The sequence below is a fragment of the Nematostella vectensis genome, chromosome 13 (genome assembly GCF_932526225.1).
Source record: "Nematostella vectensis chromosome 13, jaNemVect1.1, whole genome shotgun sequence".
NCBI classification, from domain to species: domain Eukaryota; kingdom Metazoa; phylum Cnidaria; class Anthozoa; order Actiniaria; family Edwardsiidae; genus Nematostella; species Nematostella vectensis.
Genome location: NC_064046.1, coordinates 14,439,071 through 14,452,645, shown reverse-complemented (window position 1 = coordinate 14,452,645; position 13,575 = coordinate 14,439,071). Strand labels below are relative to the sequence as shown.

The 13,575-nt window shown below is 42.2% G+C and overlaps 1 protein-coding gene across 2 annotated transcripts in view; it reads left to right on the top strand.

Annotated features, from left to right (window-relative positions):
* Positions 1-1,587: 1,587 nt before the first annotated feature.
* LOC5504201 (integrator complex subunit 8) overlaps positions 1,588-13,575 on the top strand; it is a 40,622-nt gene continuing 28,634 nt past the window's right edge. The window contains exons 1-16 of one of the 2 annotated variants that reach the window (XM_048720999.1): positions 1,588-1,706; positions 1,843-1,910; positions 2,578-2,690; positions 3,217-3,277; positions 4,729-4,796; positions 5,977-6,033; positions 6,564-6,603; positions 6,924-7,229; positions 7,557-7,643; positions 7,833-8,003; positions 8,730-8,978; positions 9,385-9,473; positions 9,546-9,627; positions 9,730-9,817; positions 10,619-10,740; positions 10,948-11,058. In XM_048720999.1, the coding sequence (XP_048576956.1) occupies positions 1,613-1,706; positions 1,843-1,910; positions 2,578-2,690; positions 3,217-3,277; positions 4,729-4,796; positions 5,977-6,033; positions 6,564-6,603; positions 6,924-7,229; positions 7,557-7,643; positions 7,833-8,003; positions 8,730-8,978; positions 9,385-9,473; positions 9,546-9,627; positions 9,730-9,817; positions 10,619-10,740; positions 10,948-11,058 (1,806 nt within the window). In that variant the 5' untranslated portion in view covers positions 1,588-1,612. The remainder of the gene's footprint in view (positions 1,707-1,842; positions 1,911-2,577; positions 2,691-3,216; positions 3,278-4,728; positions 4,797-5,976; positions 6,034-6,563; positions 6,604-6,923; positions 7,230-7,556; positions 7,644-7,832; positions 8,004-8,729; positions 8,979-9,384; positions 9,474-9,545; positions 9,628-9,729; positions 9,818-10,618; positions 10,741-10,947; positions 11,059-13,575) is intronic. The other variant, XM_048721000.1, reaches the window with a different exon arrangement.

Genomic DNA, 13,575 nt, shown 5'->3' with positions numbered 1-13,575 from the left:
GTCCCTGATATGATGCCATTGTGAGCGCCGGACACCGTCTTTGTATTGGATCAGATGAGCCCCGTCGGCATGCTCGAAGTTAAGTAAGTGGTCGGTAAGTGGCTTCTTCACGGTCGCGGACTACGATCGAGGACTCGTCGCCATGGCGAGCGCACTTGCCTACGAAACGGACAGCGAGATCTTGACCCGCAGGATACTGCGAGTCTTCGCCGCCGGGACGGCGCGCGATGGAGTGGGGGGAACTTGATGGAGCCCTTTTTTCCGACGCTATACAACACCTCCCTCGCCTTGGCCACGACGATTTCACCCGAGTCTAACAGGTCCTTAAGCTCTGGCGTGGTGATCCAACCCTCGTTGTGTTTCAAGTGCTGCCCTACCCTCCCGGAAGTGTAGGGGTGGCAGGCCTCAGAGAACTCCCACTCGGTCAGCTGAATGGCCCCGGTTAGTTGAAGAACCTCGCTCAATGGTCGTCCCACAACATCCGCGATACGATACACGTTCGTAGGGAAGCCGTATTTCCGTACCAAATCAATGGCGTCCGAGGCGCCGCCGGAGAGACTGTCCTCGCATCCTAGGTACGCCGCACGCATGTCGATGTGCGCATGAGGCTACGCCCCTAAGTTTTCCTTGCTATTCCACACTTTGGACTCAACCTGCGCAGCTCGCCAGACGTCCCTGTATTTAAGAGGCGTTGGCCTGATGTTCTCTCTTTGGGTCCACTTCTTGAAGCGATACCCTATTGCGCCGCCCATCGAGTGCGTAGCTTCGGTGTACTCTTGGTAGGCTGGGTGATCGTCAGGGAGCCATTGAGGGTCATATCCTGTCTCGTCTGTAAACGCCCTGTCCCGATCGGTACAGTTCTGTCGGGAGCTCCGCCCAGGCGTGGTTATTGTGGCAAGGGATAGTGACCCTCGCCTTAGTCTTGTACTTCCCCGAGTCCCACAGAACGTTACCCAGGGCGTCCACGGCTACTAGCTTTACCTCGAGCTTCTTTTCCATCTCAAAGAGGTCTTCTTTGGTGCATCCAGTAGTGGCCAGCTTCTTGTCATATCGCTCGAGGATCTTGCCTCGTGTTTTGGTTAGATCAAGGGAGCGCGAGGTGCCGCGATTCCTCAAGAAGTCGGCAACATAACTCACAGCACAGTTAGCGAGGGTGTCACCCCCCTCTCGCTCAAACATTGGCCCAGGCTCACCATTTTGCTCAGGTAAAGGGCGAAGCTCGTATCTCACGTAGACAAGGTACTCTCGTCCTTTCTCCCAAATACCCGCATCGATGCCTTCATTCCGGAGAGGCACTTATTTCAAGAACCGTTTTATTTGTAGGCAAAAAATGCTGTTTTGACAACTGGCAAGGTGCAAATTTCGACCCCAACCATAAGAAAACAAGCTTTTTATGACAAAATTATGGGGGCAAGTTTTTTCCCTTTAACAGTCTCTCTCGTCATCGAGTCTAAAAAGTGAAATACGTTTAGGCGTGGCTATTACTCTGGGAGGTGGGGAGGGGGGGTGTTTACATTTTTCATGTCTGTTTGTCTGGACTGTCTTTTGGGAAAGGCACCACAGGAAACCCGTTGAAGATTACCGCTGTCAGCGCAGGCTCAACAGTAAAAATATGGCGGAGGTAAAGCATCCTCTCGCATGGTTTGAGTTCGTCTTTGATCCCACGGGAACTCTGTTAGAAAATCATCTCAAAGATGCCTTCGCAGGTGAGGATAATGGTATATTCATAATGATATATTTATATTATTAATTACGATTTGGCTATTGCGAAGGAAAGGTACTATTCATGTCCATGTTTCGCTGTACTAATGTGAAGGTGTTATTTTCCCTCCTCTGTGACAGTTCCTAGTGCTGCACAACTCATTGTACAGTTCCTGGAGCGTTCCAAAGTGCCACCATCTACAAACACGGTAACAATAAAAAATAACTTCACTAAATAAAATAACTTTGCCCAGTTCTCGAATGACAAAATTTGTTTATTAAATATTTTTTTGTGTAAATGTAATTTGTCATCAATTCATTTAGTAGTATACTATTTGAAAAGCACTAGTAAAAAAATATATTTGATACTGTATTGGACTATCTGATGAAGTTTGGCCGTCTGACAGTCACAAAACAAGTAAGTATGCTTTTTGGTGAAAAGATTCTCCCTTCTTTTAGCATTGTAATTCCAGTTTCAGATTAAATTTTCTGTGTTAAAAGTATTATGCTAATGCTGCTCAAGAAAACTAATAAAAGCATCATTTGATGCTGTGTTACATGGGCAATTTTTCCTGCAACTTGCAATGCAATAATAAAAAAACCCATGATGCACAGGGCAGTAGAAAGTACCAATACTGGTGCTTATTTCTTCCTGCTTGCAATACAACAAAACATTGCATTCTCAGTTGCAAAAAAGGAAAGTTAAATGCATAATTTACTTGCAACTTGCAATGCAACAAAACATTGCATTCTCAGTTGCAAAAAAGGAGAGTTAAATGCATAATTTACTTGCAACTTGCAATGCAACAAAAGTTGTGTTGCAAGTTTCAGGAAAAAGCTACCAAATGTAACATTTCTAAACATTTATTTCACCAGCCTGTCCCTGATGGGAGCCTGCCAACAGAGTCCAAGAGAAGCAGGCATTTGAAGCAACTTGCTTTACAGGTTGCCTATCATTTGGACTGGAACTTGGAAGCTCTGGAAAATGGGTGAGTCCAGTGGAACAAACAAAGCACATCTTCCAGGGTTTAACCCTGGAAAATAAAATACAAATAAATGTTGCATGCAGAAATCAAAAGTCCTTGAAAGTATCAAAGGATATTTTTCTAGTTTCATGGTATTTGGTCTGAATTACAAATAAATCTGCGATTCTGTTTGGGAACTGACTTACCAGCCGAACAGGTTTATATACATCACAACATGTGTTCAAACATCAGGGAAGTTGTAGATTTGATGATTGGTTTATCACATGATTTTGAGACAATAATTGTTCAAACATGCACACTATTGTAAGGGCATGTTGTACAGTATTTAAAATAAACGCAATTAGTGTAAATTTCTAGCTCTCATTTGATAAAAGTATAAAGCACAGCCGGCTAGTCATGATTGAAACCTTTTGAATACCTTACTAAGTAGGTTACTAATCACATGAATATGTACATCAAACAAAATGTTTGATAAGCCAGGCCTGAGAGGGAGTAAAACTAATAATACATCATACACTTCTTTTTATAGTTTAACATTGCAGTGGCAGGATTATCTGTTTTCTCAGCTTCTGAAGATTATACCCTCTGCTGTAAGTTGATCATTGAATAGTTCAAATCTTGTTAACTGGTTTCATTGTCCAGATCAATCGCCATGTACCAGATCACTCACCATGTACCAGATTACTCACCATGTACCAGATCACTCACCATGTACCAGATCACTCACCGTGTACCAGATCACTCACCGTGTACCAGATCGCTCACCATGTACCAGATCGCTCACCATGTACCAGATCGCTCACCATGTACCAGATCACTCACCATGTACCAGATCACTTACCATGTACCAGATTACTCACCATGTACCAGATCACTCACCGTGTACCAGATCACTCACCCACTCACCATGTACCAGATCACTCACCCACTCACCATGTACCAGATTACTCACCATGTACCAGATCTCTCACCATGTACCAGATCACTCACCATGTACCAAATCACTCACCATGTACCAGATCACTCACCGTGTACCAGATCACTCACCATGTACCAGATCACTCACCGTGTACCAGATCACTCACCATGTACCAGATCACTCACCATGTACCAGATTACTCACCATGTACCAGATCTCTCACCATGTACCAGATCACTCACCGTGTACCAGATCACTCACCGTGTACCAGATCACTCACCATGTACCAGATTACTCACCATGTACCAGATCACTCACCATGTACCAGATCACTCACCATGTACCAGATTACTCACCATGTACCAGATCACTCACCATGTACCAGATCACTCACCATGTACCAGATTACTCACCATGTACCAGATCTCTCACCATGTACCAGATCACTCACCATGTACCAGATCACTCACCGTGTACCAGATCGCTCACCATGTACCAGATCACTCACCATGTACCAGATCACTCACCATGTACCAGATCACTCACCGTGTACCAGATCTCTCACCATGTACCAGATCACTCACCATGTACCAGATCACTCACCATGTACCAGATCACTCACCATGTACCAGATCACTCACCATGTACCAGATTACTCACCATGTACCAGACCGCTCACCATGTACCAGATCACTCACCATGTACCAAATCACTCACCATGTACCAGATTATTCACCATGTACCAGATCTCTCACCATGTTCCAGATCACTCACCATGTACCAGATCACTCACCATGTACCAGATCACTTACCATGTACCAGATCACTCACCATGTACCAGATCACTCACCATGTTACTCACCATGTACCAGATCGTTTACCATGTACCAGATCACTCACCATGTACCAGATCACTCACCATGTACCAGATCGCTCACCATGTACCAGATCACTCACCATGTACCAGATCACTCACCGTGTACCAGATCACTCACCATGTACCAGATCACTCACCATGTACCAGATCACTCACCATGTACCAGATCACTCATCGTGTACCAAGATAACCCATTGTGTATCAGATTTCTTACCATGTACCCTTTCTTTCCTGGTAAATCCCAGTGTATAGATGGTGATCTGAATAGCATTGATCTCCGGTCAGCCATGGCGCTTATTATCTACCACAGATGGTAAGTAAACCTGACACAGTTTAAGAATGAAAGCAATTCTGCACTTTTTGTGTATTGTCATAATTTGGTTTTCTTAAAAGTACGGGTAACCAGGATCTGCCTGGGGGGATGCCCAGTGATGGAAGTGCTTCTGCAGGGATCAAAATCATATGGAGCACGATACAGAAACATATAAACATTGGAGGCACAGCCACGCCCTTACTGGTCATTTCCATATAGTGGGGCACATGCGCCTAGTGCCTCGGCCCCTGCTACGGCCAGGCCTAGGTAGATATCGTATGGGGACAAGTATAATTGTCCTAAAAAGGCCTTTTTTGCTGCTTGGTTGCTTGTACCCCTTAGCTAAGCACCTGGGGCCGGTTGCACAAAGCTTGGATAAGTTATCCGCCGGATAGGCGCTAACTGCCGGATAAAATTCTTATCCAGAGAATAGTTATCCGGCGGATAAAGTAGCATTGCACAAAGCCTGGATAGAAGGCTGCATAACTATCTGCTGAATAGCCATCATTACCACTAAATGACTTCCTGTTTCCATGGTAGATATGCAGAGCACTCGCTGTTTTTCCTTCGAACAAAATGGCAACCGTTGAAAGAGCTACTAAAGGTGTCACAAAACAAACAGTTTATCGAGGCAAAGTGCATGTAAATCACGGAATGATCACAGGGGATAGTGTTTTAGCCTCTTCCTGTCTTTGGGAGTCACATTTCTCGACAGAACAGACAATATAGTTTGATTTTAGTCCTGCCAAAGCTGCATGTAAGTTTGTAGTTCATTGTAAATTTACCAACAGTAAAATTCGTCGTTTGCATGTGTTTCAACTTTCACTGCGTCTAAAATTAATCTTAATTCTGACAAAAAAATTTGAAAGCAAGACGCCATTTTGTTTTTTCTTCACATTTATTTGGTAGATAAGATTTTATCCAACCTTTATCATCCAGATAACTTTATCCACTGGATAACTTTTATTCAGGCTTTGTGCAACCGAATCACGCCACTTGCATAACTTTTATCCGCTGGATAAGGATTTAACCGGTGGATAAGACTTATCCAGGATTTGTGCAACCGACCCCTGGTAAGTTACATGTTGAAAAGAATTATGCAAGCAGTGGCAGTTAAGGACAACCTTCATTCATCATTTCTACATCTAATATTAATTAATTATCCTTTTTATTACTCAAGGGTCATTAGGACTTTGGCACAGCACTTCCTTCCAAATGTGGGAAAAGTAAAAAACGGGTAAGATTCCATATACAATGTCCATTTTTAGGTACTCAAGAAGACTAACGAGAGGAAAGTTTGTTGAATAAAAGGCAATTGCAGGAAAAGTCAGTTAAATTCAATTAGACTACTTCCCATTAAAAAAAATAAATTGGCTGCCACAGATATTAATTATCCATACAAAAGAATAAATTGATATTAGTAATTATTAATAAATTCATATAGTAACTATTAATAGATATTGATATATTCAAAGAATTATTCTGTTTGATGGATTACCCTAAAATTTCCATTTTTCTGAGTAGTTGAAGACAAAAATGGTGCCAGGCATTTCTTTAGATACAGCTCCTTTGCAAAATTATTTTCTTATTCTGTTTTTAAAAGAGCTGAGATAAACTTTGTTATCATGTTATTAAGTGACAAAGCAATTATTGATAAGAAATGAGCTTTACAGAAACAGAAAAGTATTTTTTTGTTGTGCCAAGTATGCCCATAAAGACGGCTGGTATGGAGTGGGGACTAACTTGTAGAGTTCTTCTTTGCATCAGGACTTTGGAGGCTGCAACAAATGATGTCATTCTCAAAACGGTAGGTGATTTGAGTAAAGATAGTCCAAGGAAAAGGGCGGAGGAGGGGAATGCTTGGATATAACCATAACAGGCGGTGCAAGAGAACCGTACATCATTCCCCCTCAACCCCTCCTGATTATTATTTTTTGGAGAGGGCCTTGGCCCCCATTCACCCACAAACTATGTTATTGATTATTATACCTTTTGGTTGACTATTCTTCTCAGCCATGTTGTTGTGGGTCAACTCCTTACTTCTCTAAGTCTTATCCCAACTCATACACACCATCAATACACACCATCTTACTGTAGGATTGACTTAATGTATGTTTTATTTTTCAGTTGAAAGATCAGTTGCCTTCATCAATTCAGATCCTAGAGAAAGCCCTCACCATCACACAAGACTTGGAATTACCCTGCTCCCCTCAGCAGCAACAAGTGTCCCCCCAGATGACTCCGCCTTCCTTGTCTAGTTTAGCTGCTGCCCAGACAACACAGGGGGGTGCAACACATGGTGGTGCAACACAGGGTGAGAAGGAAGGAAAAGCTTCTTGTAATGGCATTGCAGATGGTGAGGTAGTGAAGTCAACTGTTAATGGAACAACCAGTAAGGTCAAGCAAGTAAAGAAGGAAGATATTATCGCACAGGCAAGTTTAAGATTGTTCATTTTTATATTTCACTGACAGATTTAGCTTCATAAGTGTACTTTTATGCAAAAGTACTCAATTGTATAAGGTAAATTAAATAGAACAAACTCAATTTCCTTACATAGAGAAATGTCATACAGAGCATTGTGTTTCAGTGTTCCAGGACCTGGGACTTGGCTGCTGCTGGCAAAAAAAAAAAAAAAAATGTCTGGCGACGTCAATTGTACAATACAAATACTAAACATTTCTAGCTACAGTACAGTTCTAAGTTAACTTTATCTCTGAGTGATTGCCTGTTATAAGAGGGATGTTGTCTGTTATTTTTAGGTGTCATTTGATTTGGGCACCTTGTACTTCTACCAGGAGAAGTTTGGAGATGCTCTAAAACTCTTCCAACACTGCAAAGAGGCAAAGGTAATTTATTAGATTACACATACAGCAAAATACAGTAAAAATGCTTCAGATGCTGTTGCAGGTATTTTGGATGAACAAGTTATAGATATAATGGATTTGTCATTGTATTAAAATATGAGATCCTAGAGGTTATTTTTTTTATATAACTTGGATTTGATGATTCAAATAAATGATCCTTTTCTCTTATAGCGCTGTAAGTCATCCTTGTATACAGTAGACGAATGCGAGCTGCATGGCTACCACATGGCTTGCTGTGGCATCCTTGGTGAAGATGTGAGGCACCAGTGGTCAAGGGTGGCAAGTCAGGGGAAGGTGCCCCTCCTGGAACAGGTGGAGCAAAGCAAGCGGTCTGGAAACAAGGTAAGAAATCTACCATCCAATGCACGCGTATCCATACCAGAGGTGGGGGGTGTTTAAGGGTGGCAAGTCAGGAGAAGGTGCCCCTCCTGGAACAGGTGGAGCAAAGCAAGCGGTCTGGAAACAAGGTAAGAAATCTACCATCCAATGCACGCGTATCCATACCAGAGGTGGGGGGTGTTTAAGGGTGGCAAGTCAGGGGAAGGTTCCCCTCCTGGAATAGGTGGAGCAAAGCAAGCGGTCTGGAAACAAGGTAAGAAATCTACCATCCAATGCAGGCGTATCCATACCAGTGGTGGGGGGAGGTGGGGGGGGTGTAAGGGTGGCAAGTCAGGGGAAGGTGCGGCTCCTGGAACAGCAAGAGCAAAGCAAGCAGAAAAGTTAGAATCTACCATCAAATGTGGAAGTACCTGTACCTGGGGGATTAAGTTGGGGCTCAGAGGAGGCAAGTCAAGGGAACGTTCCACTGTTGGAAAGAGTGAAAAAGAAACAATCAAGAAACAGTGGACACAAATTACCATCCAACACGTCTGAGGGCGATTATCAGGGGTGTTGTTTGAGGGGGTGGGTGGGGGGTTCTGGGTGAATAAGAAAAGTTCAAAGCTGGACTTCATCATTTTAGTTGGATACAGTAGCTAATGAGTGTACAAAAGTTTAGAAATGAAATTAGAAATTAAGACTATTTTCTTGATTTTCTTTAGTAACTCATCTAACTCCATCTGTTTTCAGGACCTGGTGACCCTGCTGCTTCAAGACAACATCCATACTGAGCTCCCTATGGACTACCGGCTCTACCTTGCTGCAGAAGTCCCAAAGTCCCCTGCTGACAGCCTTGCCACGGGAGAGTCTGTTACGCTAGCATGTCAGGTTCAAGCATGTAACACACTCAGACTTATCATGGAAGGGAAAGCCATTCAGCATGAATTCTGGGACAGCTTGAAAACCTGTTCAACAGAAGAGCTTCGGTGTTTATTATCGGTAAGTTGGGAATTGCACCTCTTTTTGTTTTGGTCACACATCTTCAAAACGGTCCTTCTTTCATAGTTTATTTTGACATCAGTACTTTATTGGATGCTATTAGATTGAGTTACTGTACACTTGAAAATCATATTTAAGAGTCCATTTGGTATTGTATAGCTGAAGGGGACATCTTAGCTGCAATCTTTTGTTTTGTTTTCTTTACAATGGCTCGAGACTGGAATAATGCTTCTGTTGATTATACGGAAAAATCTACTTTGATCGATTTTAATATTTTCAAATGAATGCTAATAGCTTCAACCAAAACCATCTAGAAATTATTGTTATCTGAACTTTCCCACCTGATTTGCTTCCTAATACATTTTTTTTTACACTTTTTGATAATTCTAAATTTCTTTCTCGCTAGCTCTGTGTCAAGTCTACAGAAATTATCAAGTCAACCCCTTTAATAGCAGATAAAGACCAACATATAAGAGTTTTGAAATCGTTTGTCAGGTAGGATTATTTTCAGAAGAAAAAGCCTAGATGATGTCACAAAGGGTTGAATTTTGTTAGCCTGTTTTTCAGTCTTGTTTGTAACAGTGCAACAAAAGTGAATGGTGCTGAAGTACTTCAGGATGAGAAATTCAGTTTGTTTGCTCCAGCAAAGGTATTTAAGTTTGAACTTATTTTGCAGTTTATTTAAAGGGAAATTAGTCCTACATCAGCTTGCCCTCTCACCTTTTTACAATGATTTTACATTTTCCTATAGAAACCTGATGAGGTTGGTGATCTCAAGAGAAAAATGCCAAGGGAACCATTACAATTCAAACAATTACTGGAAGATTTTGTGTCAACAGGTATGCTTAACATTAAACATTTTGTTAAATAGGATGTATTGTAGATGGGTTCATCAACCTGTCTGCTATTTACTGTAGCTTCAACATCTCCCGTTTTGACTCACTTCCCTTGATCAATGGATAATAGTAGCTCATTGAAAACTGCTTCTTATCTTTTCTCAGCTTGTACTTGTCCTCTTTTCACCTAACCTTCACCACACCTTACTCCTCTTGTCATATCTTACTCACTTCTAACAACCTTGCTTCAATTAAGTCCTCTCATCTTACTCCCTTTTATCAACTATCTTTGCTTGACCTTATCATCTTCTTACAGTTGTTCCTCACTACAACTTGTCTCACATCAAGTTGTATCACTTCTCATTTCACCTTCCTTCTTTTCATTACTTCACCTCACATCAGCTCGCCTCGCCTCACCTCACCATACTTACAACTCACCTAATCTCAAACTTGCACCTCTTATCAACCTACTTCTCCACACCATGCCCCACCTTATATCTTTTCACCTTACATTACAGAACCTCTTCTCACTTCTATTGCCTTAAATCATTATTTCTTGCCCCACCTGATATTATCACCTCATTTTACATTTTCCCTTGCCACCTCACATCATCCCTTTTTGTTCCACCTCTCTTTTACCTTTTCTCACTTCAACTAACCTCAACTTAACTTAACTCACTATACATCATAGTTTCACCTCGCTTTTACCTGACTTCACCATCACACTCTAAAATACCTCTATCACAGCTCACTACAGTGGGTTCAACACAGCTAATTTTATTTTGTTATAATTATTATTCTCAGGCGCTGATCTAGAGTATAGTAATGCAATAGCCAGACTTAGAGCATGTTATGATGCACAGGAAATTTCCGCTTTAGTGGACAAGCTGCGTCAGCTCAAACCCAACAGAAACCTACACAATGAGGTATGTAGTCGGTTTCTTTTGTTATATAGCTTGACAAATAAAAATATAATCGTGGTACTGTGACATAGCTTTTGTGGCTTTCTAGTTCCTACAAAGTTCATATAACCTTTATTTAAACGTAATCTGACAAAGAATGGGATCCTTTTTGAGACATGGATAAGACTCAGGTTCAAGCCAGAACACCATCTAACAACATTTTACCCACAGAATTTCACATGCATGCTGTACAAAGCCTCGTTAGATGAAGTCAAAGACTCAAAACTGCAAGATATTCTTCATGTGTTGCTGACGAAAGCGATTCACTGCTCTACTATCAAGGTTACCTTAACATACCATGTCATTGAAAATACAGTCAATAATAATAAAAATAATCATCATAATAATCATACTTTAGTAGGCACAGATAATCTGGCAGGTTAGCCCATACAGGAGATGCATATTTCGAGGATAGGCCTCACAATACTACAATAAACTAGGACAATATCAGACTTAGGGGCGCCAGGATAGGGCTCACAATACTACAATAAACTAGAACAATATCAGACTTAGGGGCGACAGGATAGGGCTCACAATACTATAATAAACTAGGACAATATCAGACTTAGGGGCGCCAGGATAGGGCTCACAATACCACAATAAACTAGGACAATATCAGACTTAGGGGCGCCAGGATAGGCCTCACAATACTACAATAAACTAGGACAATATCAGACTTAGGGGCGCCAGGATAGGGCTCACAATACTACAATAAACTAGGACAATATCAGACTTAGGGGCGCCAGGATTGGGCTCACAATACTACAATAAACTAGGACAATATCAGACTTAGGGGCGCCAGGATAGGGCTCACAATACTACAATAAACTAGGACAATATCAGGCTTAGGGGCGCCAGGATAGGGCTCACAATACTACAATAAACTAGGACAATATCAGACTTAGGGGCACCAGGATAGGGCTCACAATACTACAATAAACTAGGACAATATCAGACTTAGGGGCGCCAGGATAGGGCTCACAATACCACAATAAACTAGGACAATATCAGACTTAGGGGCGCCAGGATAGGGCTCACAATACTACAATAAACTAGGACAATATCAGACTTAGGGGCACCAGGATAGGCCTCACAATACTACAATAAACTAGGACAATATCAGACTTAGGGGCGCCAGGGTAGGGCTCACAATACTACAATAAACTAGGACAATATCAGGCTTAGGGGCGCCAGGATAGGCCTCACAATACTACAATAAACTAGGACAATATCAGACTTAGGGGCACCAGGATAGGCCTCACAATACTACAATAAACTAGGACAATATCAGACTTAGGGGCGCCAGGATAGGGCTCACAATACTACAATAAACTAGGACAATATCAGACTTAGGGGCGCCAGGATAGGGCTCACAATACTACAATAAACTAGGACAATATCAGACTTAGGGGCGCCAGGATAGGCCTCACAATACTACAATAAACTAGGACAATATCAGACTTAGGGGCGCCAGGATAGGGCTCACAATACTACAATAAACTAGGACAATATCAGACTTAGGGGCGCCAGGATAGGCCTCACAATACTACAATAAACTAGGACAATATCAGACTTAGGGGCGCCAGGATAGGGCTCACAATACTACAATAAACTAGGACAATATCAGACTTAGGGGCGCCAGGATAGGGCTCACAATACTACAATAAACTAGGACAATATCAGACTTAGGGGCGCCAGGATAGGGCTCACAATACTACAATAAACTAGGACAATATCAGGCTTAGGGGCGCCAGGATAGGGCTCACAATACTACAATAAACTAGGACAATATCAGACTTAGGGGCACCAGGATAGGGCTCACAATACTACAATAAACTAGGACAATATCAGACTTAGGGGCGCCAGGATAGGGCTCACAATACCACAATAAACTAGGACAATATCAGACTTAGGGGCGCCAGGATAGGCCTCACTATACTACAATAAACTAGGACAATATCAGACTTAGGGGCACCAGGATAGGCCTCACAATACTACAATAAACTAGGACAATATCAGACTTAGGGGCGCCAGGATAGGGCTCACAATACTACAATAAACTAGGACAATATCAGACTTAGGGGCGCCAGGATAGGCCTCACAATACTACAATAAACTAGGACAATATCAGACTTAGGGGCGCCAGGATAGGGCTCACAATACTACAATAAACTAGGACAATATCAGACTTAGGGGCGCCAGGATAGGCCTCACAATACTACAATAAACTAGGACAATATCAGACTTAGGGGCACCAGGATAGGCCTCACAATACTACAATAAACTAGGACAATATCAGACTTAGGGGGGCCAGGATAGGGCTCACAATACTACAATAAACTAGGACAATATCAGACTTAGGGGCGCCAGGATAGGGCTCACAATACTACAATAAACTAGGACAATATCAGACTTAGGGGCGCCAGGATAGGGCTCACAATACTACAATAAACTAGGACAATATCAGACTTAGGGGCGCCAGGGTAGGCCTCACAATACTACAATAAACTAGGACAATATCAGACTTAGGGGCGCCAGGATAGGCCTCACAATACTACAATAAACTAGGACAATATCAGGCTTAGGGGCGCCAGGATAGGGCTCACAATACCACAATAAACTAGGACAATATCAGGCTTAGGGGCGCCAGGATAGGCCTCACAATACTACAATAAACTAGGACAATATCAGACTTAGGGGGGCCAGGATAGGCCTCACAATACTACAATAAACTAGGACAATATCAGACTTAGGGGCGCCAGGATAGGGCTCACAATACTACAATAGACTAGGACAATA